General features: G+C 35.8%; 2 protein-coding genes across 2 annotated transcripts in view; both read right to left on the bottom strand.

Annotated features, from left to right (window-relative positions):
• Positions 1 to 34: 34 nt before the first annotated feature.
• On the bottom strand, positions 35 to 22,658 carry st3gal5 (ST3 beta-galactoside alpha-2,3-sialyltransferase 5). The gene is made up of 8 exons (XM_059346844.1): positions 22,558 to 22,658; positions 20,830 to 20,946; positions 14,010 to 14,139; positions 11,808 to 12,017; positions 6,880 to 7,016; positions 6,579 to 6,765; positions 4,375 to 4,533; positions 35 to 1,299 (listed from the first exon to the last, which is right to left on the bottom strand). The coding sequence occupies exons 2-8, from the start codon at positions 20,859 to 20,861 to the stop codon at positions 1,042 to 1,044; spliced, it is 1,113 nt and encodes a 370-aa protein (XP_059202827.1). The 5' UTR covers positions 20,862 to 20,946; positions 22,558 to 22,658; the 3' UTR covers positions 35 to 1,041.
• Positions 22,659 to 23,302: 644 nt separating this feature from the next.
• Positions 23,303 to 27,582, bottom strand: part of polr1a (RNA polymerase I subunit A) — a 49,132-nt gene continuing 44,852 nt past the window's right edge. The window contains exons 35-37 of the mRNA XM_059345520.1: positions 26,798 to 26,915; positions 26,139 to 26,303; positions 23,303 to 23,712 (exon numbers count right to left, since the gene is read on the bottom strand). Of these exons, the coding sequence (XP_059201503.1) occupies positions 23,612 to 23,712; positions 26,139 to 26,303; positions 26,798 to 26,915 (384 nt within the window). The 3' untranslated portion in view covers positions 23,303 to 23,611. The remainder of the gene's footprint in view (positions 23,713 to 26,138; positions 26,304 to 26,797; positions 26,916 to 27,582) is intronic.

Below are 27,582 nucleotides of genomic sequence, written 5' to 3'. Positions count from 1 at the left end.
TTCTCATTGACATGCAAATGAACCACTCAAATACTTTCTGTGTGATGATGTATTTATTTTCACCATATGTACATTTTGATAACAAGGTCAAACAACAGCACAATGACAAAATAATAATAAATAAATAAATCAGAAAGAGCAAAAAAATCTTTACAGCTGCTTCCAATAAATATTTGACAAGAATTGACTATCTTCCTTGAAGTGATGGTCACTGGAAGAAAACTGTGTTGTCCTAAGTCAAACTGATTAAATTACAAAGGTTTAGGTCAAAAAATGAGGCTTGAATTCATGAACAAGTGTGTGCAGTGTAAAAGTTATTCACTCATTAACAGTGCAAATGGTTATAAAAATACATGAATTAAAAAAAAGCTAAATAAATAACACATTTCATTTGTTCCATTTGGAGGACTGCAAGATAAAGAAGGATTCATTTGAATTTTTGTGAATCAGCGTGAGAAACACTGCCACTAACACCACAGACAGGAAGCAACTGTCAAGTTGTTATTCTGCTTAATTGAACAGGAGTGATGAAGATATGCTGATCTATACAGTTTAAAAAACACCTTTAAAACATAAAAATGAAACTGAAGAAATACATTTTCATATGCATCAACTACTTGGGTTGTTTTGATCTCATGAGGATTTTTTTTTAATTAAAATGATACATTTTCCATATGTACAGAAACTTTTAGTTGGGTGTATTCTCAGAGAAACTTCATCCACTAGTTCGTTTAAAGTCTATGGCTCAGAAGAATGAAATTGTTAATACAAGATTTTTTTTTTTTCTAAGAGAAAAAACATTCTTGTTTTAATGTCGCTTGTGCTTCAAGAAGCATTTTGTGACAAATATCACAGACAATAGACGAGATGTATTTTAGTGTTTGTGCTAACTTTTTCTCTCACCTGTTTTTCTTCCTCTCTTCTCATCTTTTGGTCCTGCTGTTGCTTGCTAGTGCTTATGTACAGTATGTATTGTCCTTTTAAAAAAAAAACCCTTTACAACATAAAAAGGTAAGTGGTTCATAGTGAGGAGTCTTTGGGTCAGCTGGGGCAGAAGGAGCAGTGAATCCCCCCCGTCAGGTCGCTGATGGCTCCCTCTCTGACCAGGTCCCGGAGGAGCTCGGTCTCTCTGTCCACATTGTGTGAAGTCTGCTTCAGCATGGCCGTCATGGGCAGGTTGTCGTAGTAGTGCAGCGGCGCCCCCTGCTGGGCCAGGGTGTAGCCGAAGCCGGCCAGGCTGACCTCGTCACACAGCAGACTGGCCAGGTTCAGTGCAGAGACCCCGATGGTAGGAACGTTCTGCAGAATCACACAAAGACAAGAAGAAGAGTAAGAGTTACATGAGAAGCTTTAGTGCAAATGTGATAAGAAGTCACATAAGAGTTAATTCTCAGACCTTGAGAATTAAGATTACATGGTTAATATCCTGTAAATATCATAGAAATTCAAGAATTAGCTCAAGCAGGGGTCTCAAACTCAAATTACCTGGGGGCCGCTGGTGGCAGTATCAAAACGACCAAAAAGACACAAAATTACAAAAAAAAATACACAAAATGACCCAAAAAATGCACAAAATTACTGTAAAAACACTAAATTAATTAAAAAAAATACACAAAATGACCAAAAAGACACAAAATGACCCAAAAAATACACAAAATGACAAAATTATTAGAAAAAGACAAAATCACCCAAATAATGACACAAAATTTAAAAAAAAAGACAAAAAATTATTAGAAAAGACACAAAATTACCAAAAAAAAGACACAAAATTACTAAAAGACACAAAATTACTAAAAAAAGAAGAAGACAAAATTACAAAAAAAAAAAAGACAGAAAATTATTAGAAAAAGACACAAAATTACCCAAAAAAAACACAAAATTACATTACAGCTGCCTTTCTTTTTGTAACGCCGTCATAGAAACAAGTGAAACAAAGCTCCAGCTGGAGCAATAAAGTGACACACAACACGGTAAAGTGCCATCCATGTAAAACTCACATTAAACTTTCATATCAAGGTGGGGCCACAAAACATCGTCACAAGGGCTGCAATTGGCCCGCGGGCCGCGAGTTTGAGACCCAAAAATTGAATTGAGGTGAGCAAAGCAGAGCTTTATTTTTGGCTTTATTTAAATATAACATCACGACACTATAAAACTATGTGGAATGCCATGCTTTTATTGTGAAATTTGTGTTATATTTAAAAATGTAGCCGGGTTTAATTCGTGCCAGTGCAGTGAAGACAGGTAGTTACATGTTCGACCCCGGCATGGATTGTTGGGTTTTTTTCCTACAAACTTATATTATTTTATTTATTTAATTAATTGGTTTTAATGTCTTATTCCTCTCCCTAATTTATACTGTTAATTCCAATACTATTATTTAGTATTGTTGATCATACCAAAGTTATCACAAGTACAGTGAAATTGGGCATGTGAAGTTGTATTGTTTGCTGCATTAAAGTCTTCCTTGCTTTATTCCTATTTTATTTATTTATTTATTTATTAGGTAATCTTTTAAGGTAGAAGTTAACTATGGGCTGACATAGTGCCACCAGAAACTGAATTTGAATTATTTATATTTGAACTGCTGAATTTGAATAATTGCATTAAAAAACTGAATTTGAATCACATAATTAGAATTTGTATTTTTCAATTTGAATCACTGCATTGAAAAACTGAATCTGAATTGTAATTTGAAATTGAATTGATTAGTTTGGTACTGAACATTCAGTTCTCACAATTCAATTTCAGTTCGCAAAATTCAATTTAAATGTTCTGTGACAAACATCCGGGTAGTTGAGGCAGAGCAATCGAGTGCAGATACACAGAGCGTCTCCGTTTCATGTTTATGTGAGTGGGAGTTATGTTATTTATGGGTTTTGGAATCTTTTAAGTCTTTATTTTATGTTGCAGCTTTCCCAGTGTCTTCAAAGACAGCTGTATGAATCATGGCCATTGTTTTGTTGGACCGGTGTAGTTGCAACCTATACATGCATATGAACTAGCTTACAATATTGTATTTATTTTATCTATTTATATAATTTACATATTAAAAAAGCAATAACGGTTTCACATAAAGGAGGATAACACTATAGTAATTTTAGGTGTTGTTTTTTCATTCATCCATACCCAGCTGTTCCAACAGAAAACCATCAGTATTAGTCTCATTTTTTAAAATCATATTTGTTGTTTTTTTGCGTGTGTTTTAAAACATTAGTCTACTTTTCTAATAGCGATGTCATATATGACGTCAATAGTGTCAATGAACCCTTAATGAACCATTTGCTTTATTTTCTGAGCCCACGAGATGGCGCTCTTAGACTTTTACAGGCTAATGCTATATGAGGGTCATTGGCAGAGCAAAGTTTGGGAATACCTGTCCTGGAGGTTAAAAAATAAAAATAAAAACCTGCCATATAATTATCTGTATTATTATTTTGTACTTTACCTGTATTAAATGTTTTAACCAACTTCAGTTCCAATCATAATGTCCAAATATTCATTCATTTTTCAGCCAGTTTGATTATAATATAATGTAATAATGCAGCTGCTGATTAAAAACACACACAAAAAAAAACACAAAATCGAACACAAAAATGAATAGTTTTCTGTACATTGAATGCAGTAAGCAAAAACATTGATTTTGATGTACTGCAAAGAATACTGCAGTGCTCCATAATACATAATAACCATAGTGAGAAAACAGCATGAGAAAATGTCTCAACCTGGTGAAAAATAATAAAAAACAACAATTAAAAGCTCCAGACTGAAATTCTGTCATTACTTTGGATCAGAAATTGTTGTTTTGATGTAGGGCTGCAACTAATGATTATTTTCATTACTGATTAATCTGTCGATTATTTAAACGGTTAATTGATTAGTTAATTTTGTCAATAAAATGTTCAAAATGATCAGTGTTTCCCAAACCACAAGATGACGTCCTCAAATCTCTTGTTTTGTCCACAAACCAAAGAGATATTCAGTTTATTGTCATAAAGGAACAAAGAAACCAGAAATATTCACATTGAAGAAGCTGAAATCAGAGAATTTGGACTTATTGTCTTTGAAAACCAATTATTCGATTATGAAAATAGTTGACGGATACTTCAATAATCGATTATTGTTTGATTAATCGAATAATTGTTGCAGCTCTAATTTGATGTGTTTTAAATGGAAGATTTTGGTCATTAAGGGTGACGGTGTGGGTAAAATTGAACTCCAAAATAAAAAAAATAAAAAAACTCACTCTGACAAAGATTTATGCCATGTGTGTTAATAGCCATTTATCATTGTGTTGATTTTACATTACGTTACCTAGGAACACCTTAGAACAAACAGACAGATTTAATCCAGAGATCAGGAAGAGTCTATTACCTTCTCTCTTCCCCACAGGCGTGGTCTGGGTGGAGGGTACTTCAGGAGATCCAGTGCAGTCTCTTTGATGACCTGTGGGTTTAGAAGTCTGAACCTGTGACGCTCAACAGGGATTTGATCTGGAACCTTCTGCCAGAAGAAGATCCAGTCCCACAGAGGCTGCAACACAAAGCACAGACGAGCCCTCAGTGATCGGAACCAATTCAAGCTTTTTAACATATTAATGATGATTACAGATCAGCTCTTTCAATGTTGTTCACATATTAACTGATTATTTTTTATTTATTTATTTATTCCCGTTGCATTTTAGTTTTTATCTCTTATTTTCTATCCTGTTGTCTTTTAGTCTTTTAGTTTTTATCCTATCCTGTTGTCTTTTAGTCTTTTAGTTTTTATCTTGTCCTGTTGTCTTTTTGTTGTCTTTTAGTCTTTTAGTTTTTATCTTGTCCTGTTGTCTTTTTGTTGTCTTTTAGTCTTTTAGTTTTTATCCTGTTGTCTTTTAGTCTTTTAGTTTTTATCCTGTTGTCTTTTAGTCTTTTAGTTTTTATTCTGTCCTGTTGTCTTTTAGTCTTTTAGTCTTTAGCTCCAGTGTTCCCTCATGGGGGCCTCCTCACTGGGGGGGGTGTTGGGTCTGCCTGTGGGGATGTGGTCTTGGGGACTCCCTGGGCCCGGGGGGCTGGGCGGCTCTGCACCATGTGCGGAGTCCGCCTCGGCCTACCCGGGTCCTGGTGGTCTCTGTGATGGCGTCCTCTATGGCTGTGGGCTCTGCCACCTCTCAGTGTGGATGCTCCCACAGGTTGCTTTTTCCTCATCTGGATCCTCGGTGCCTTGCCATGTCTCTACACTGTCAATCAATATGTGCTGTGTGTGAGTCTGAGTGTGTTTGTGTGCGTGCATGACTAAATGCGTGTGTGCATGTTTGTGTATGTATACTTACAGATGTGTATGTGGGGGAGGGAGGGGTGGGTTTTGTCATTTTTATTATTTATTGTTTGTTTTTTCTTACTTTTTGTAAAGCACTTTGTGTTGCATTTTCATGTATGAAAAGCGCTATATAAATAAAGTTTGATTTGATTGATTTGATATTATTTGTTGGTAGCAAGATGAGAAACACCAGGAGAAGAGGAGTGATTTCTACCTCAGAAGCTTCATGAGTAAACCTGATGTTTTTAGGGAAGACTGAATGGAGGAGGTGACTGAGCTCTGATCTTTATTAACCCCATCCACGTGTTATGCAGCTTTTCATGACAAGTGTGTGAAAGTTTCCTTTGTTCATAAGTCAACAGAAAACAGTTGCCAGAAACTGAAATATGTCCACATTTGGAAGTTAACTTCTGGCAACACTTTGTTATGTATATTATACTATTTATAATTTGAGCTACATTTATCTGATATAAGGCATTTTATTTTTTTCTAATTACTTTTATTTTGAATGTATGCTTTCTAGTTCATATTTTAGATCATTTAGTAGTTTCTTTATGTCCATTTTTTGCATTTTAGTCTAATAAAATCAGATTAGATTTCAAATTTATATTGTAACTTGACCATTTTTATTTCATGACATTGATTGATTGAAGTAATTTGAAGTAACTCTTAACATACACTACCGGTCAAAAGTTTTAGAACACCCCAATTTTTCCATTTTTTTATTGAAATTCAAGCAGTTCAAGTCAAATAAACAGCTTGAAAGGGTCCAAAGGTAAGTGGTGAACTGCCAGAGGTAAATAAAAAAAGGTAAGCTTAACCAAAACTGAAAAATAATGTACATTTCAGAATTATACAAGAAGGCCTTTTTCAGGGAACAAGAAATGGGTTAAAAACTTAACTCTATGGAGTCTCGGGCTATTTTGTCCATTTTTTAATTCTTTTCATGTCTTTGTAAGTCATTTTGTGTCTTTTTTTGGTCTTTTTGTGTCTTTTTTTAGTCATTTTGTGTCTTTTGGTGGTTTTTTTTGTCATTTTGTGTCTTTTTTGGTCATTTTGTGTCTTTTTTTAGTCCTTTAGTCCAACATAAAATGTGATTTTGAATCTTTTTTTTACTTTCAAAACACTATCATGCTCAATAAAGAATTTTAAATGTTGCAAATGTGCATTAATTTCAGAGTAGACTGAGACATTAAACTGCATAATTTTCAATTAAATTCTGGAAAAGTTGGTGTGTTCTAAAACTTTTGACCAGTAGTGTAAACATCAGCAGTACTCACCACGGTGTACTTGTTGATCATAGCAGAGATCCAGCTGATGTCTACACTTTTATACACCACAGCTACAAACAGAGTGTGTGGGTCTATGTCCATCCAGTGGAGCGGCGTCCCCTCTGGGTAACTCATCCTGATGCTGGTTCGGTTCCCCACATCAGCACTGAACTCTCCAAGAGGACCGCTATTCAACCTGAGAGAGGAAGATGCAGTCATGTGAAGTGTCTGTGATCATAATAACTACCAGAACATGGAACTAAAGTCAGAATAAAACTCATAACTGGATGAATGCAGTCATATTTCTGACCTGATGATGGTGTCAAACCGGTCTATCAGTGGGCCCAGCTCCAGCCCTTTGAGAATGCCTCCGTTTCCCACGACAACGCAGCGCCGACATTCCTCGGATGCCTTTTCCAGCTGAGGTAAAGAGTCAGAGTCTGGCAGCTTTAAAGGAAAAATCACAGATAGAAAAACCATTAGGTTTATGCTAATTTGCTATTTATGCTAAATAATAACAATATCTACTTATCAAGCTCAGCAAAAGTGATCGAGGTCATGTCAATATAATGTACGATATCACCCGTTGTGTTTACAGGCATATTTGTTTACATAAGACCGAAATTAACTTAAACTATAGTTTCATGCACCACTCTATTCCTAGTCAAGTTTTTGGGAATCTGTAACACATTAACCATTCACCATGTGACCCAAGTCACCAGCATTAAAGTCCATTACAGCCCAATAAATACTTAAGAGTGGATTCATTTTGATAGAGCATATCTTGTGAGATAACATCCGCATATTTTCAAAAAGAACAAATTATCGCAGAAACACTTTCACTTTGACATGAAAAAGTTGGTCTAAGGATAAAAACAAATTGCAAAAAAAGGTGCAATGGAAACAGATTTAGCAAATAAACCGTGATGTGTACAGTACAGGCCAAAAGTTTGGACACACCTTCTCATTCAATGCGTTTTCTTTATTTTCATGACTATTTACATTGTAGATTCTCACTGAAGGCATCAAAACTATGAATGAACACATATGGAATTACGTACTTAACAAAAAAGTGTGAAATAACTGAAAACATGTCTTGTATTTTAGATTACTCAAAGTAACCACCCTTTGCTTACTAGAATATAAGACATGTTTTCAGTTATTTCATACTTTTTTGTTAAGTTCATAATTCCACATTCCACATTCATAGTTTTGATGAATTTACAATGTAAATAGTCATGAAAATAAAGAAAACGCATTGAATGAGAAGGTGTGTCCAAACTTTTGGCCTGTACTGTATGTGACTTTAAATCATTTTTAATGTATTTCTTTGAGCATGGAGCTGATTAAAGTGGTGCTCACGTTGTGGATCTGAAGCCTGGACGCAGCTTTAGACTGAGTGTCCATGCAGTGTTTTTCTTTTTCTGAATACCAATGTCTTTTTTCCCCCAGTTGCTCCCAATGAGGAGAGAGCATAATAACAATAAAACCCTCAGTCTTAGATAACCAACAGCTTTACATGGAGGATTATCTGTTGGCTCTTTGCCAACCCATGTGGGTTTGTTGACTCTAAAAAAAACTGTAACAGAAGTGAGCGTTAACAGAGGAATGAAATACAATAATCACAGAGTTTAAATGTTTAAACTTGTGTTTCTGGACACGTCAGACATTGTAGTCAGAGCACACTTTGTTTGTCTGCGCCTGCTCAGTGGAGAGCTTTATCATTGAGTAAAGTTTGCTCTGTAAACAAAGTCTTTCCTTTTTGTTTGCATTTCACGTCACACAATTATGTGGAGTATAATATACTGTCATATCATCAGTGAAGCGGTGTTTATTTTGTTTATGAAAACTATGATGAAATAGGTCTGTCAACAGCCTTCTATGAAGATGAGATAATGGTGAGAGGCCACTGACGCCGTTAAACAACCTGTGACTGTGTCAATATGCATTGGTGAAGAATAAAGGAAAGTTTAAAATGTAGTTAAACAAAATACTAAAGACAGTTTCTTTTGTCAGTGCAGCAGCTGCAGGAGCCTCACCAGGACTTCAGTGTTAGCACAACCCGTGTGTCGGGCGGTGTCACGTGAGCTTAACAGTAAATATCAGGCAAGTGGGTCAAAAAGTGACAACGCAGCCTTTTGAGGAAGTAACGAAAATAGCTTTTAAAAAAGTGGAAGTTGCTGATTGGTGTTGGTTATAAATAAATATCCAGATCAGGCAGGGCTGGGGGATATATGTCGATATATTTTTAAATGTGATATGGAATATATTTGTATAGTTCAAAACATTTTCTTTCTTTATATATAAATGCTGCCCCTACTAGGGTTTGTCATATTTAGTTCTTTTTTAATGTTCATTATTCTTTTTCTCATAAAAAGATATTTATTTCAGGAAAAAGATTGGCCGATTTTATTTCATAGGCTATTTTTATTTAAGATATTTTTTTATGCAAATGTGCACTTTATGGAACTTTGATTTTAAAAAAAGATACTCCTGTTATACAGTATTTATGTTCAGTTGAATAAACGGTTTCAATAAAACTACTTGTGACATGTCATATTTGTCATCTTTGACTTTGACTGAACATTTGCTCTCACTTTGCGCTAAAATATCGGGATATATATGGTATATCAATATTTAACCTAAATATATGGGGATATGACTTTTGGTTCATATTGCCCAGCCCTAAGATCAGGTCATGTTTCATGTCAGATGAGTCAGAACTTTATTTAAAAAAATAGGATGAGTCATTTGGATAAAGGGCTAAATAAAAGACTACATTTTCAAAAATAGCTGACACACCTGAGTGTGACTCAAAAAAAGCAGGTTAATATGATTTGCGAGACTAAATGTATGATTGACTAGTCCTCCTAACATGTGACCAGGAGAGTATCGGGCCCTATCACTGTTGACCTTTACTAAACTTTACAGCTTCACTTTATTATCTACATGTCATTTCAGAAGAGCAGCTGCAGTTTTACCAGTTTGAACCTGTTGGAAGTTCATTCCTACTAAGAATGAAACGGTATGCAAAGTTCATGTTTTTTTGTTTAGTGTGTACCTCAGTTTTGGGACCAAGGCTAATAGCAATAAAAACAAGTTTCAATATAAAATATATTGTCTTTGTATAGTTTTCGATTGAACATATGCTATGGTATGCCACAAAGGATTAACTAATCCTCACATTTTGTTTTATTTACATTTTAGACAATGTCCCAACTTTTTTGGATTTGGGGTTGTTGGTCTGGCTATGTTAGACTATGGCAAAGGTTAATTGTGGCCTATTAGTTAGAATGAGCTATCATAATTTCTATTTTACACATACTTTTGATGACTGCTAGAAAAATTGAGACAATAAAATGGAGGAATCCACGGCCACTACAGTGGCCCAGTGGAAACAGAAGTTGAGGGAGGTTTATGGAATGGAGGCTTTAACTGCTCAGTTACAATTACGGTCAGATATCTTTAAGAGGAGGTGGCTACCTATTGCAAGGTATTTCTCTAGCTGAAGGGATCTCACACTGGGCTGTACTGTCCTGACTGTCCATTATTCTTTCATTCATTTATTTAATTATACTGTATTCATTATTATTCAGCTTGCTGTAACCCAGTATGTCTTCTGTCTTTGTTTAGTTTTTTCGCACTGCCATGTGTACTCTGTGCTGTTGTCAAGGAATGTTTTGTACCATGTTCTTTCTTGTTGAATAAAAATAAAGTAAAAAAAAAAAAAAAAAAATCTATTTTGATTCTTCATGAATTAAATAGTAATGTGAATTTATTATAAAAAAATGTTTTATAAAATGTTATGATATTTACAGTATGATGTCATTATAGGAAGTTGGAGCTGTGAATTAGTATTTTCAGATATCTTTAATTGTCAGCTGTATTTTTTTAACTGTATCATGCATTATCAAATATACACTCACTGGCCACTTTATTAGGTACACCTGTTAAACTTCTCATTAACATAAATATCTAATCAGCCAACCGCACAGCAGCAACTCAATGCATTTAGGCATCTAGACACGGTGAAGACGAACTGCTGAAGTTCAAAGGGAGCATCAGAATGAGGAAGAAAGGTGAATGATTGTTGGTCTGAGTGTTTCACAAACTGCTGATCTAACAATCATCTCTAGGGTTTACAGAGAATGTGTCCTAAAAGAGAAAATATCCAGTAAGCCTTGTTGATGTCAGAGGTCAGAGGAGAATGAACAGACTGGTTCAACAGTAACCCAGATAACCCTGTTACTACCAAAGTCTGCAGCAGAGCATATCTGAACCACAACACGTCCAACCTGGAAGCAGATGAAGACCACACCGCCACTTTATTAGGTACACACTTCACCTGTGGGCGGCTGTGGCTCAGTTGGTAGAGCGGGTTGCCCACCGATCGGAGGGTTGGTGGTTCGATCCCTGACCATGGCAGCCTACATGTAGAAGTATCCTTGAGCAAGATACTGAACCTCAAATTGCTCCTGATGCTGCGTTCATCAGTGTGTGAATGAATTCCCAATGGTGGCAGGTGGCACCGTTTAGGGTAGCCTCTGCCACCAGTATGAATGTGTGAGTGAATGAGCGCAGTCTGTAGTGTAAATCGATTTGAGTGGTCGAAAAGTGCGATATAAGTGCAGGTTCATTAACCTGGTGGCCAATAACACATCAGTTGTACCAACAGCTGTGATGTGCTGCTTCACTATATTTGCATGTGACATGAGACAGAGGCGCTCTCAGCTGAAGTTAGGCTCTTTTGGCGGGTTTTGTCATTTCCATATGTGGTGTAAATAACAACAGACAAGGAGCCATTAAATGAATATGGCTACACTTTAAATGATTAAATTTTGATTATTGGTATTAAATTACATATTATAAACTAACCTTTACTGTAGTTAAACTGAAGAACTGAATGTTTGTTTTAAGCTGTTCCCAGCTTGGTTTAAACAGGGCCAGCCAAGGCTGTGTGTCTGTGTTATCAATGTTTATTTTAAACAACGTCTCTCTATCTGACCACTGCATTTGCATTAAATACAATGGCAGGGGAAAGGTCCTCAGAACTGACAAACAGCACTGTCTTTCTCCGTGTGTGATGGAATGGTTATCTCTCCTTGATCAAGTTAAATCATAAAATATTTCAATGTAAGGCAGCCGTTTTCATTGCTTCTGAGTCAAGCATCTGTAGTTTTCCACGACAGTTTAGATATAAATAATGGAAGGAAAGAGAGAGAGAGAAGTTGCAGTCACCTGTTTCAGCAGGTACTCTACTTTGCTCTGAAGACCTCTGAATCCAAAGGGTGGTGGATAGAGGAAAAGGTCATCGGGGAGCGGCACATCCTTCCAGAGAAAGGGCCCGGTCATGTGACTGGAAGCGGGGAGTCGATCCAACAAGCTGCGCCTGGTGCTGCTGGGACGACACGGACTCTCCACGACTCTGTGCACATGCTCATGAACCTGCTGCAGGTCAAACATAGAGACACAGGCAGCGTTATTATCATTACACTGGGATTATTGGTGATTTATCCCAGAACCTGTTTCACAACCTGTTCACCACCTAAACACTGCATCCTGTTTAGTATCATTGTCAGGCAAACAGGCAGCGTAAATACTGTTGCTAGGGTTTTGTGTTGTACTTCAATGTTAAAAAGAACAGGAACTGGTGCTCAGTGGTATGTTGCCATGGTAACATTTCATCTTGTTTCACAGAAGGAACATGTTGGTGGTCAGAGTATCATGTGAAATTTTTATAAAGATTTATTAAAACCAGGAACATAAGTTTGTTGTTTTTCCTCTCAACATCATGTGAGCATCTGTTGCCACAAGTGACCACTTAAACACAGAAGCTTTGCAAAACATTCTCTGAATAGTTTCTTATAGAGAAACAAAGCCCCCCCCCACTAAAATCATGTTTTTCACATCTTTAAATTTGACGGAATAAAAATGGTAAAAACTGTGTTTTAATTAAGTACTATAGGAACTATGTATATTTGGGTATTTTAATTCATATGCTCAGTTAATTTGTTCCCTCAAACAATATCTCAAAATTGTGTTAGGTCTTTGTAATGCAGGGGTGTCAAACTCAAATACACAATGGGCCAAAATGTAAAACTTGAATAAAATCGCGGGCCAACATTGAACAAATAAACCTTTTAATATATACCAAACATGTTTTGCTTTAACATTAAATATGGAACCAGCAACGCTTATAAACATACAATATATAACTAAATAGTGCAGACATGCAAATTCAAATTTCATATAAAAAACACATCAATGTCATTAATTTATTAAATAAAAATTAAATAAAAATCGTATGCCTCTTTTCTATTTGCATCCTTCTGATTTAAATATCAAAATAAAGTTTTTCAACAGGTTAATACATTTAAAAATAAAATAACAATAATAAATCTAGTATTAGCGGTAAATGCGCCGTATAATACTGGCAGGTCAGCTTTTATAGTACAATAATAATATAATAATTTGATATTGGCTCGCGGGCCAAATAAAATTACACTTCGGGCCAAATTTGGCCCGCGGGCCAGAGTTTGACACCCCTGCTGTAATGTATGTTTTTGTTGTGGTTTAAAAAACTGTTAATATATTTTATGTATCTGTTGAAATACATGAGATGCTCCTTCAGCCTTAAGTATTGTTAGAAGTACACATCTCTGCAGTGCTTCTTAGATTGGAGTATTAGCATTCTAACATATTATTATATTTCATCAGGATAATTAAAATCTGAACTGATGGTGGTGCTAGAGGAAAAAGTGGAGAAAGTAGAATTGATCATGAGGGGAAAATTAATTTCTCTACTAAATTAAATGACAATGCATCCGATTGTGGTTTGTGAAACATTTCAAAACAACCTTTCTGTGGGGCTGAAAGAAAAAGTCAGAAGATTACTTAAATCATTATCAAATAATATATTACACTGTGGGTATCTGTACCAAATTCCATGGAAATCTAAAGTCATGCTTTTATAGCAATATAGTGACGCACGAATAAAGCTTTTATCTCTTTGTGATGGTGACTCAGATCATCTGCTTTTCTTCAGCTCTATTGTGAATTATTTATTTATCCTTTATTTATTGTATTGTAACCATCTAGGTCAAAATGGTGGTTATATTCCATTATGGACCATCTATATGACAATGTGAACTTTATTTTCACCTCTGAATATCAATAACTTCTGTGATACAGTGACATTGGAAGCCTAATAGTAGTGATGTACCATTGAACTTCATGAACCATTTGCTTTATTCTCTGAGCCCACTAGATGGAGCCCTTGGTTTATTGAAAAAGGCTCTAACAATGGTAATCAAGTGTGTTTCCAGCCCTTTGTTGAACAGAGAGCTTCATCTAGTGGAGTCAGAAAATAAAGAAAATGGTTCATGAGGCTTCACTGGTACATCACTACCTAATAGACACTAAATTGTACTTTACTCTCACCTTTTTATGGGCGGGGTCGACGACGTGCGGGACCGGAGGTTTGCTTGGCTCCGTCTCTGTCTCAATCAGCGGCAGAGAGACCATCACCAAACACAGCAAACCTACAATCACAGCCAGTACCAACAGACGCCTACACACACACACACACACACACACAGCAAGAAGGAGAGGATGGAGAACAAAGATTTCTGTTACTACAGTGTGTGGAACATTTTGTTGAATGAAGAGTTGACTCAGGTGGAGGAGACAAGCAGACAAACAGCAGTAAATGGGTGGTTGACGTGACGCTCAATTTTTGTGTTCCCAGTGACAAATTTTACTAAAATTTGATAATATTTAATTAAAATTAATGTTTTAATATGCAGTTCATTCTTCTACATCTAATCCATCTGCAAACAATGAGTATCGTTCTTCAACTATGCAAATATTCTGTTTTGAACATGACATTTGTCCACCGGTGCAACTGTCCTAGGTAGCATTACTTATCTTAAAACAACTGTAATTTAATAAAAAATGAATCTAAATACATTAAAATACTTGAATGCATGTCATACGAGTGTTTACTTAATGAATCTAGAGGATATAAGTGTTAAGGTCCCTATGTAGAGTTATTATGACACATTATATTTTGTCCGCAAAACTGGTGTCCTCCTGGAGCAACGTCTATATGTAGATATAAAACAGGCATTAATGTGACCACCCCATTACTGAGAGGGGTCCTTCCAGAATCAGGAAGGACAGAAGACATCTCTGGAGTAGGTGGACTGCACACAAGATCACTTCTGTCTCAAATATTTTCATAATATTACTATTTCCGCGCAGTGTTGGAACTGGTCGTTTTAAGGTAGTCCTTTGGTACAACGCAGTTTAAGTATTGATCTGAATATTTTTATCAATTTACATTGATTGATCATTGAAAATAATGTAAATTGATAAAAATATTCATAACTAATATGCCTTGGGCTTATCTATCTTATCTGTCCAACATTCTCTGAATTAAATAATGACATTCTTTATTTTGTTGCACCGGTGGACACATTTTAGGACTACCACACCAAAAAGTTAATAATATGCTAAATATATGAAGAATTACAAATGGACACATTCAGTTTTGAATTATTCACATATAAGGGAATATAATTGTATGTCATTTGACATATATTTTTTGAATTATTCTTTTTTTCACTTTTCACGTCAACCACCCAAATATCAACATCACCATGACGCATGCTCTACTTTGCAGGTTGCCAATTTAAAAAGAATGTCAATCTAAATCTGAAAAGACAAACAAAAGGCTGTTTAAACAACACTAATGCCAGTGCTGGATCTTAACATGAAGTATGAGGAAAATGTTTACAAGATACTGAATGCATGACCATCTGCTTCAAGGCAGCTGTCAGTCAACTAGGCTAATTGCAGCACAACCATTAACCACAGTGGTTTCAGTGATTAATATGCAGAGATGTTTTTAACACCAAGCTAAAATTCTTTGAATTCAAATGTGAAAGGTTCTGAGTTTCCAGCCATCAACACCCTTCAAACTTCTGCATTTCAGCCCGACACACCCTCAAGTTTAACCTATAGTTGCCTTTACCAACCAGCCTAGCTGCATGCCTGGGAATAAACAGCATTGCAGCAATGCTTAAAGGCACCGTCGACAACATGCATAACGTTAATATAGCTGCAAATAACTATCTGCTACGTAAAGTTATAGTGGAGTAATGGTGTTCTGAGCAGAATATGAAATCACAGTCCCTCCGTGTGTGCGGATTATGAATCTAAAACATGCTCTGAATTTATTTACAGCACCTTTAATTCACCACAGAAATTGGTATTGTGTATGTAATGTAATACAATATATTCAGTCCACAGACTGGGCCAAGCACATAGAGATATCATAGGTTGAACTTTGTGTTTGAGGTTTAAGGGTTTAGTCATGTGAAAGGTTGTTGTAGCTCTGCATGAAATCTACAAACACAGTGGTGGAAACCTTTAGATGTGAGGAAATTTCGCAAATGCAGGAAATCCGCAATTCAGACTCCCTCCACGCCTTCAAAAGTTAAACCCACCTTTTCAAAATAGCTTACAAGACCTGAACTCAAATCTCTCATCTCTGTTTAGTTCTGTTTTCTTCTGCATTTTGTGTTTGTGTGTGTCTTATTCCTGTTATGTTAAGCGACTTTGAGTACCTTTAAAACACTATAAAAATTGAATGTATTATTATTATTATTATTTAAAAGGTTAGCTACATTTTTGACAAAAATTAAGAATTCTGCAGAGAAATATCATTGTTTTTGGTTTAAAGTAAAGTTGGTTTGTTTGAGAAATTATCCTTAATATGCATCAAAACATCTAGTTTATACTTAGGCAGTCTTAGTTTGGTCTCGCCTCACAGCAAGAGGGCTCCAGGTCTGAAATCACTGTCTGGTTTTGGCCTTTTGTATGTTCTCCCTGTGTGATACTGGGCTTACACCAAAAGATTTTCCCAGTCCCAGACTAAAACCTGAAAGTCTTTAGTAAATTGTAAGTTCAGTCCTAAATAAAAAATATAGTGATGTCATATACAGTACAGGCCAAAAGTTTGGACACACCTTCTCATTCAATGCGTTTCCTTTATTTTCATGACTATTTACATTGTAAATTCATCAAAACTATTAATGAACACATGTGGAATTATGTACTTAACAAAAAAGTGTGAAATAACTGAAAACATGTCTTATATTCTAGGAAGCAAAGGGTGGCTACTTTGAAGAATCTAAAATACTAGACATGTTTTCACTTATTTCACACTTTTTTTGTTAAGTACATAATTCCATATGTGTTCATTCATAGTTTTGATGCCTTCAGTGAGAATCTACAATGTAAATAGTCATGAAAATAAAGAAAAACGCATTGAATGAGAAGGTGTGTGTCCAAACTTTTGGCCTGTACTGTATTTAGATGTTTCTTAGTAAAGAAAACAGTAAGGAGACCCAGTAAAAATGTATAAATAAATGTATACATAAATAAGTAATAAATAATCTATGATAAATGTATGATTAACTAAATGAAAGTTGAAAGAGCTGATACATATAATTAATAGGACATAGACTCTAAAAATTGTGATATGAGCATAAAAGGGTGTGTGTCAGCCCTGTGACCAAATGTGTACTATGTCTTGGGATCGATATCTGGGAGAGGCTCTGGCTCCCTAATTAGGATAATGGTTTCAGATAATGGACGGACAGTTAAATGCCTTCAGAACACACGAACCCGTACACAACTCTTGCCAAATGATGTCTCACAGTCCAAACATGGCTTATCTGCAGTGTTATGGTGCTTACTGCGATATGATCTAGTAACTGGATCAGGGGTGTGTTCACGATAATATCTGTATATTTTTTTATGGTTAAAAAAAAAATGCATATCATGATATTGGCAACATTCCTACATCCTGATGTAGTTGCGTAAGGCTAACAATTAAAGTTGTTTTAATCACAAAAAGCTACTTACTCGCTGTCGCAAAACACATGCAGCTTTCAAAATAAGAGCACAGTGTGTTAAGAGAATCAACCACAGAACTTACAAGAAGACTGTCAAAATAAGATGCCTTAAATAAAACATACAAGAACCTTTATTCTCCTTTACAAAATTTAATTAAAATATGCCCCCAAAACCCCTAAATGGTTATTTTTATTATTTGCTCATACTCAAGAGTCAAGAGTAAATTTTTTGTATTTGGCAACTGTTGAGATTTGCACTTCACACTACATTTTAGATTGGTATTTATTTATACATTTTCTATATCTTTTTAGGTATTTCCTAATATCTTCGAGAATATCGTTATCACAAAAAATACCTGTAATATCATGATATTCTTTTAGGGCCATATCGCCCACCCCTAAACTGGATATATCCATCCATCCATCCATTATATTTAACAGCTTATATATATATAAGTATAACCAAGAGGGGGAGCAAGTAAAGCTTTATGTAAGGTAACATAATGTTCATTTGTACTTCTATGAGATTAAACTGCTGTTAGACAGCTGTTAGAGTTAAAGCCTGAAATAATGAACTGGGTCATTTGAGTAGAAAACCCTCTCACCACAAAACAGTCTAACCATAAGAACATTTACAGCATTAAATGGTATCTACAGTGAGGCTGCGGTTTATTCTGCACTGTGCTGCTACATGCGGACTATAAAGCATTTCAACCCAAAGAACTTTTATTGGTCGATTAAAATGTCATAATAGTTAAAAATACATTTGTCAAAGTCCAAAGTGATGTCTTTAACCCTCTGAAACCTAAATATACTGGTGGCTTTGAAAAGCATGTGTTCTTTAGCAAAAAATGAATGAATAAAAATAATCCTAAATACATAATTCACCATAGCCAGAAATTGTAAAAACAAGAATTATTGTTACAAATTCAACTTTCCAACAGTCCTTTAATTAAAAATGTATGATAAACACAAAAAAATGTTTGTCATATATAAACAGTTTATACTAAGCAGATGTTAGGATGCTCAGATGCTATGAAACTTGGACTGAACTTCAGGCTGCTTACACAGAGCTAAGAGGAGAGGACAAGAGAGGCTGGAAGTAGAGGTGGGGAAATGTAAATAGTTCAATATGTCTAGCATATGGATCCCACGTTTTCAATATTTGTTAAACTTGTGGGCGAATGTTGAATATGTAGATTCCATTTCTTTTTATAAAATAAAGTATCAAAGAAATTCAACTTGCGTTTTTTGATTTCTCTCTAGTGAATCGAGCCAAACCCCAAAGGGTTTCAAGTCTTGTTTTGTCAGTTGGCAGCTAGCAATTTTTTTTCTGACGACTGAAGAATTGATGAGGTGACTAATCGTTGCAGCTGATCTAAGGGGTTTCTGCAGTTACTGCAAACTGCTAAAGCATTACCAGCCTTTCCTTATTCACTAAGCAAGTGAGCTTTAAAATAAGAAAGGGTTGTTACTGGTGTGTGTAGCAAGATATCAATGTTCTGCCTCCATTAGTAAAGCCAAACCCTTTGGCACCCATTTTATTGGATGATATATTGTCCCAGTAATGTGGTCTGATATTCTAGTATCCTTATCTCAGAGGAAAGCACTCATGCTGTGTCTGGTCTTGCCGTAAAAAACCTTTTTTGTCATTCACCTACTCATTATTTATTCATCTGCGGAGAGTAAATGTGGGCAGGAAAAGAAAATGGTGGTGAGGCCTGAGCTTTAACTTAACTATTCTTTCCCACAGCAATGTGACAGAGAACAGAAAAACAAGTTAGATAAGAATTTCACTGCGTTGTGCACCTTTTACAGCTGCACTTAACCTAAAAATAAAGGCGGTCTGGTTAAAAAATGGACTGTATTTGTAAACACACTAGCAGATTTGTTTTAGATCATATAAGATAAGATGAAACATTATTGATCCCAATGGGAGGAATTGAGGTGTTGCAGCAGCACAAGTACAGAGTAAAACAAATTTGGATCATAAAAATAGATTAGAATAACACAATACAATAAAAAATGTTTTATAAGACCTTAACCCATAAGAACCCACGGTGACATGGGTGTAACAAACACTGTAGTGACTTCTCCAAAATATGGCTGTGACTAGAAACAGAAATCTAAAAAAGTATCTAATTTCAAAAAGCTTATTTTTTGTTACTAGGCTAAGTTTAAACCCATTTAACAATTCTAATCCGTTAACAGGGTGTCCTTTATTGCATTTAACCCTATTAGGGTTTGTTATTTATTTTTATTTATTATTGATTTATTGTTATTCTGTTACTTAAAAACAAATCTGAAAAATAATTTGTTGTTAAACAGCACTATTAATGTCACAATTTTAATATATGTTGTGGAGATGCCAAAAAAAAGGCAAATTTGTGTTTCTGTAAGCAGAAAAGGTGTTGAGTTTATTTATATTAAAATAAGAAATATCATAAAAGTAAATACCATAAACACCCAATGTGACATATATGTTACATCACAGATCTTTGAAATGTAGGGGTAGTATTTAAACAAAACATCAGAAATGTGTTCTATGTGGTTCCCTTAGTCTGTGGTATACCCCCCATCATTTTCCTTCAATGATAACTGGGTCTGGGTTCTTATGGGTTAAAAAAATAAATAAAAAAATAAAAACAACAGAGCAGAATAAACATTGTGTGTGTCACTTTAAAAAGCACCAGGACAAGCCTTGTATCTGTGGTTAGTATGAGGTTCCCTGCCCTTCTTCTTCCCGGTATTGTGTTTAGTCAGCATAGTTGGAGATAACAGTTGTTATCTGATGTTCATCCTTTTACCGCATGATGAACAGGTTCCACAGAGTAAGATAACTCATTTTTCATCTTGCACTTTCAGAGATGAGATTGGTGCCAACAGGAAGAAGTGTTGCAGCATTACGGTTAACACATCTGTGTTTGCGTACCTTAAAAAGTGTCTTTTTTAAAAAGCAAGTGAAAGCCACCTGCTTTCACTTGTGTTAAGATACTGGCGTACCTTAAAAAGTGTCTTTTTTAAAAAGCAAGTTTGCTTTTTAAAAAAGACACTTTTTAAGGTACTTTTTAAGGTGGCATACTTTAAAAAGTGTCTTTTTTAAAAAGCAAACTTGCTTTTTAAAAAAGACACTTTTTAAGGTACGCCAGTATCTTAACACAAGTGAAAGCAGGTGGCCTTCACTTGTGAAAGCCACCTGCACTGATAAAGTAGACAAACTAGCTGAGACTATAAATGAGGCCTTATGAACAGTGGGGAGTGAGCTGACATGTGTTTATCAACCCTCCATGGTTCAATGAGTCAGTCAGTGTCTTTGTGCAGTGTAATGTGAACTTCACCTGTGTGCTGCACAGCGTTTAGGAAGCCTCATGTTGTTCTCATTCACAGTGGATTCTGGGACTTCCTCTGCTATCTGTGATGAAGCCTGATGCCCCCTGACTCTCAGGGATCCTTTCCTGGACACACAGTGAAAGGCAGATACCGTCAACACATTATGGGATATTAATGGCACTAAGTTGATGGTACAGTGAATGAATGACATGAATATACTAAGTGCTGAGAGAATGAGAATGTGTCTTTTCTATTTACTATTTATTGAGATGAGATGATAAGAACGCATCTTGTTATTTACTATTTATTATGCTTTTTTTATGAGTCCAGTACGTGAGTGCATTGAATTTCGTTGTATTTCTGTGCAATGACAAATAAAAATCTAATCTAATCTACAAAACAGCAGTAACTCTATTAACATTTTCTTTTTTTGATACTATAAGGGCTCAGCGATTGCAGCAGTGCATTGGAGATATTAGGGATTGGATTGCAGTAAATATATATATTTTTCAACACTTTATGTTGAGTATCTATACCTAACATATATATAGAAAACTTCCCTAATTCATAAGCTTCCATTTGAGACCAAGATGGCCTTTCTACTAGCTACTGGAAAGCCATAGGGTGGGTCCAAACAATGCAACCCCTATTGTGAAAAAAGAGTCAATTATGCGGATCAGACTCCATTCTATTTCTGAGTGGTTATTTGGAGATAGATTTGGGAAGTTTTCTATATATATGTTAGGTATAGATACTCAACATAAAGTGTTGAAAAATATGAATTTTCATGAGCATTTGTCAGGCGAACAGTACTTTTTTTTGTCTTTTTTGGCATGTTGAGGGTGATATCTTAAACTAGAGTTGCAGTAAACCCCAGCATCTTTTTTTCCTGCTTTCCCCTATGTGTCAGGATACTCTCTGCCAAACTTTAAAGTTGTAGGACTATTTATGCCTTTGTAGTACCTAAATATTTGCATTTACAAAATTTCGCCAGGAAAATGTCCCCAAAAGGGGGATTTTGGCCCCCTGTAGCCAGGTTGTGATCCTTGAAGGTCCTAGATATCATTTCTGGTGTGAAACCTTTTACAACATTCCGTGTCAGTTTTCCAAAAAATATGGGTTTTGCCCCCTGGGTAATCATAACTGATGACGGTGGAGCAAATTGTAACTACTATCTCTATGTCTATGCTGCCACCACCCCTCTATCTCTATCTCTATCTCTATGTCTCCACTGTCCCGTGCAGCTCGGAGGAGGAGCAGTCATGCGCATTGCGGATTTAGTTAACGTTCCATGAATTTGACGGTTGGTTGCTAGGCACCTGCTGCGTTAAAAAATACTACAATACCGCATTTCTGACGGTTTGTTTTGTGCGTATGGATGTAAAAAAAAAAAAAGAAAAAAAAAAAGTCACATTTCGGGGCTCGGCTAATAAGTTTAGCAAACCAGGCAGCCTCAACGCAGGTTAAATGACACCTACAGGTAGCAACGACGACAATAAACAGTGGAATGTGGCCAAGTAATGGTTAGTTAAATTGTCCGTTGATCGTAACGGTTACTGTAACTAGGGGTAACTGTAACTAGGGGTAACTGTAATTAGGGGTAACCGTTAGCCGTTTTATGTCTTCAGCGGACCCAACGGTGAGCTATGGTAACCACACAATACTCGCCTTTTTAGTCAGTTTTTATGCTTTAAACTACACTTTCTCTCTACATCATTTATTGAAAATGCACTGACCTTCCCACGGAGTCCACTGTTTCGCCATGAACCCTTATGACTGAAGAAATAATCAGCTATTTATCCCGCAGCTATACGATCCAGCTTCACTTTTTCAGCCTCCTTTATAGACCCATTAGACGGCCAGCCAATCATAGGCGAGACCCAAACGGTCAGCCAATCACAGGCAGCGGGACCCAGACGGCCAGCCAATCACAGGCGGGACCGTAAAAGACCACAACTTCCGTCTGCCCTTTCATAATAAAAGTCTTCAACCCCCCCCATGACATCTGCCCTTTGATCTACAGTCATGGTTAAAAAAAAAACACAGAAAGACCACACTTTATCATTTTAATGCCCAGTACAACTAAAGGTACATTTGTTTGGACAAATATAATGATAACAAAAATAGTTCATAAGAGTTTAATTTAAGAGCTGATAACTAGCCATTTTCTATGGTTTTATTCATAATGATTTTGGTTTTTATCAATAAAACCATGGAAAATGTCTAGATATCAGCTCTTAAATTTAACTCTTATGAGCTATTTTTGTTGTTATCATTATATTTGTACTTTAGTAGTAGTACCTTTAGTCCAGGCATTAAAATGAACAAGAAATTGAAGAAAAATAATGGTCTAACCATTTTTTCTCACTGTAACCATGACACCAGTGTTCCCAGGGGCTCAAAGGGACAAAAAAACCTGCAGAAAATGCATAGTTATGGGAAAAAGAAAGGTTCAATACTGTCAACAAAAAAATACATATCTTTATGCATTAAAATTTTATTATTAAATACAAAGAAAAGGGTTTCCTGTCTTACAGATTATATGGATCACATTCATTTTCAAATGAATTGATTCAGGAACAACTTTATTCAAAACAAACATTATAGAACATACAGCGTCACATCAACCACAATAAGTAAGAACTGAAATAAGATGTGTCATTCTTATTTATTTGTCAAAGAATTCATAGGAGTTTGAGTCAGCAGAGAGTGAATCCACACTAGCTCTGTGATCATTTCAGTCCATGTAAAAAAGGTCCATCTTTATCACATCCAGCCAATCAAACTCTCCTACTGCAGAGGTTGTTTCAGTTCAAACAATCCTGTTCCACCTTTGACGACCTTCCCCACCACCAGGCAGGCCGAGGGGGACACCAGCTGATCATGTGAGCCTGAAAAAGGTTAAAAAAAACAAAAAAACAGGCATGAACAAAAACACTGAAGTTAAAGGCAGTAGTAGTGGAGTAACAATACATAAATCCTTATAGAAATATCGATTTTATCATCAATGATCCAATTTTATTGATGCAAAGTGAAAATATCACTCCTTTTAAATTAGGGCCTTTTATTTTGAAATCCCAACTCTATATTCATCATTGTTATTGAAAGATAGAATACTTGTCATTTGGATGTCTAGAAGAGCTCAGAGTCAAATTGCAAAATTCAACCAAACTTGAAATGGAATAATGGGAACCTTTGTGATATCAGTAAATATAATATTATTATCCAAGGAATCATTATAATGGCATAATGTGATGAAACTTGTGATTCACACCCCGAGGTGGCACTCTGTCTGAGGTTACAGGAGACAACTAAGTTAGTTAGTTAGTTAGTTAGTTAGTTAGGTTCTTTATTATCAGGTTTTTTAAGGACAGCATACATTTTTTAAAAAAAGGCATAGCACAGTGTAGCAACACTGTGTAGCACATAGATACCAAATACCCTCTCATCTCACATATACAACATATAACAGATAAACCCTCTTCCCACATATACCACAGAGAAACATATAAGAACACAAACAGCAGCAAACATGTCACCCATTCAAAACCCCTCACATGACAGATAACAAACCTCACCACATATCTCTCACCACAGAAAAACTTGTGATAAGAATCCAAAATAGCTCCAGCCTCCCTGAAGCACCGTCGTCAACCTTCACTGAATACATACTGGTTCAAAGAAACTATAATCACTATAGCCTTGAATTATGAATCCTGTTAAAAGTAAGATTTGTTTTTATTTTAACCCTTTGATGCACAACAACATGGGTCTGAAGTGACCCGACTAAGTTTTTATATTCTATATCTTTGCAATAAATTAATTTCATCTTTCAGTATTGCATGTTTTCCTCAAATAACTTGTTTTTGATCATCATACGTCCTAATTTTGTTTTAATTTCTTAGTTTTTGAATAAAACCCCTTTTGACAAGGTCATTTTCGACCCATGTTGTGCATTAGAAGGTGTTTATATGTTGTCACCAATGTAAAACCTGACAAAGAAGACACAAATATTAACTATCCTTTTTTGTTACATTGGTGTTTTTCCACTAGAAATTATTATCTGGGGGCTCTAATAAGTCTCAAATGTTAAAATATGTGATTTTTCATATGTAATCTGGTGGTTCTAACAACTCTTTTAAAGTTAAACCTTAAAAAGAAGACAAACATAGTTCTACATATACTCAAATTGTTAATTTAGTGTATCACTTTTTGAATCACTACACTACGTCGTTTTTGAACCATGTGTGTAAACTTGATGTATTAATACAAAAACTATTTTTCTTCATAAAGCATGAAAAGAAAAAGTGATATAATGACCCATGTTGTGCATTAGAAGGTGTTTATATGTTGTGCATCAAAAGGTTAACTTAACCTTGTTCAAATGAATACAAAAAGTGCAATGCTCCATTTCCATTTCAGGCCCAGTTTTCTCTGCATGGAACTAATAAAACAACTTGCACCTGACAACATGCCCCAAACACCAGTGTCAGAGTACAAAACAAGCAGAACAAGTTCAATCCTGTCTCAGTCATGTCAGTCACGTGAAAAAGAAAGTAGCTTCCAGGTCTGAAAAGGGACACTCATACTGCAGGAGCCTGAAGCTGACGGGGGGGGGGAGACGACGACTCAGTTGGTTGTTAACAAAGAGAAGTCTGATTGTATAGAACTCTATGACAAAATGACCCTAATTCTTACTTGGTTTATTACCTCAGTAAACATTTTCCTAATGAGTTTTTGGTCTCAATGGTTAGTTCCAAGTCTTTTTTATTTAGTATGAGGTTCTTTGTGTGAATTATGGTCCCATTTAGATTAAAAAAAGACAATTAGCTGATATTGCTTCAGAGTGGGAAGTTGCTACCATGGGGACCTTTGTTATTGGGTGTTGTTTGTTTTTTTGTCTTGGAACTTTGACACTTTTACAGTGTGTTTTTGTAAAATTTTGGTCACCTAAAAATTTCTTGCAAGCCAAAATCAGTATCCAAGGTGCTGGGGACTTTGCCAGAGTTCATTAGCCTTTTTCTTTATTTTCTGAGCCCACTAGATGATTCAACAAAGGGTTGAAAGCACACTGAATCTGCATCCCTTGAGCCTTTTCCCTTTAAACCAAGAGCGCCATTTAGTGGAGGCAAAAAGTTCAACTAATGCTCTAGGAAGTTTAATTTGGACATCACTAGTAAGTAACCAGCGTCTAGTCCAAATATGGAGACTTCCGCCTCCAAAAAACCCACAACTTTAGGCTCCAAATGGGTCGTCCACAAAACATCCACTTCTTTTATGCATTCTATGATTATTATTATTATTATCCGTTTCTCACCCAGCATGGTGGCCTGTTTGAGGAACTTGTAGCTGGTCTCGAAGGTCATCTGCTGCAGCGGGGAGGAGTTGGAGCGGATGGCGTGTCGGTTTAATGGCTTATAAACACCTTCAAAACACATGTAATCTGCTACCAGAGACAGATGTCTGGGGTCCACCTCGATACCTGGACACGGACAGAGAGAAATAAAATGCTTAGTGGTCCTGACAGCCAAGTGTTCAGATATCTAGGGCAGGGGTGACCAAAAAAAAAGACACAAAATGACCAAAAAATACACAGAATTACCAAAAAAGACACAAAGTTATTTAAAATAAGACACAAAACGACCCAAAAAAGACTCAAAATGACCCAAAAAAGACACAAAATGACAGAAAAAAAAGACACAAAATGACAGAAAAAACTAAATTACTTAAAAAAAAGACATAAAATTACCAAAAAAGGTAATTAAAGGGACCTTCCACACACAACAGGGTAAAGTGCCATTCATATAAAACTCACATTAAACTTTCACATCAAGGTGGGGGCCACAAAATATCGTCACGAGGGCCACAATTGGCCCGCGGGCGGAGAGTTTGAGCCCTATGATCTAAGGTGTGACTGCATGCAGGTAGGTGTGTGTGTGTGTGTGTGTGTGTGTGTGTGTGTGTGTGTGTGTTTACCATAAACAGCAAAGACATCTTTGATCTCCTTCTCAATAACTTTCAGAGCCACTTCAATCCCGTAGGTTTGAGCCATAGCATGGACCTCGTTGGAGTAAAGTCTGTTGATGTCCAGGATCTGGAGAAATAAATATATAATCTCAATGTTGGGATCATCACCAAACAATGATCAAAGTGTGCAATACCATAACACAGAATGTTTGAAGTCAGTGCATTTTTTGCAGTATTTAAACTGTGTTGAAATCCAAACTGACAACAATTTACTAAACGGAAATCTAATAAAAAACATTGCAGGATTCACATTATTACAACAGGAACAACTGACCCAAAAATATGAATCATCTTTGTTTAGTTAACTGGCTTTTCATCTTAACTTTGACTCTTCAGTCATGGAAAAAAAAGATTAGACCACCTTGTTTTCTTCAATTTCAAAAAAAGATTGGCCTATTTTATTTCATTGGCTATTTTTATTTAAGATATTTTTTATTTAAATATGCACTTTATGGAGCTTTGACTTTAAAAAAAGCTACTCCTGTTATACAGTATTTCTGTTCACTAAAATAAACGGTTTCAATAAAACTACTTGTGACATGTCATATTTGGCTTTGATTTTGAACATTTGCTCTCACATTACGATAAAAATATCAGGATATATATCGTATATCGATATTCAGCCTAAATATATAGGGATACTACGTCTCATTAACTCCTTTATTCACTGTGTCCATTACAGTGCTTCAGAAAAATGAGTGCCAAATGAAATCAGCACAGACGTCATGATTGCA

The sequence above is a fragment of the Centropristis striata genome, chromosome 12 (assembly GCF_030273125.1).
Source record: "Centropristis striata isolate RG_2023a ecotype Rhode Island chromosome 12, C.striata_1.0, whole genome shotgun sequence".
Taxonomy (NCBI): domain Eukaryota; kingdom Metazoa; phylum Chordata; class Actinopteri; order Perciformes; family Serranidae; genus Centropristis; species Centropristis striata.
The sequence above is the reverse complement of the archived record's forward strand: the minus strand, read 5'-3'. Positions and strand labels throughout refer to the sequence as shown.

Excerpts from the sequence above, each read along its gene's own strand:
- st3gal5 (XM_059346844.1), bottom strand. The coding sequence starts at position 20,861 with ATGAGGCTTCCTAAACGCTGTGCAGCACACAG. Across the intron at positions 6,766-6,879 it reads CGGTTTGACACCATCATCAG|GTTGAATAGCGGTCCTCTTG; the intron begins GTCAGAAATATG and ends TTCCTCTCTCAG. Across the intron at positions 1,300-4,374 it reads GCCTGTGGGGAAGAGAGAAG|AACGTTCCTACCATCGGGGT; the intron begins GTAATAGACTCT and ends GTGATTCTGCAG.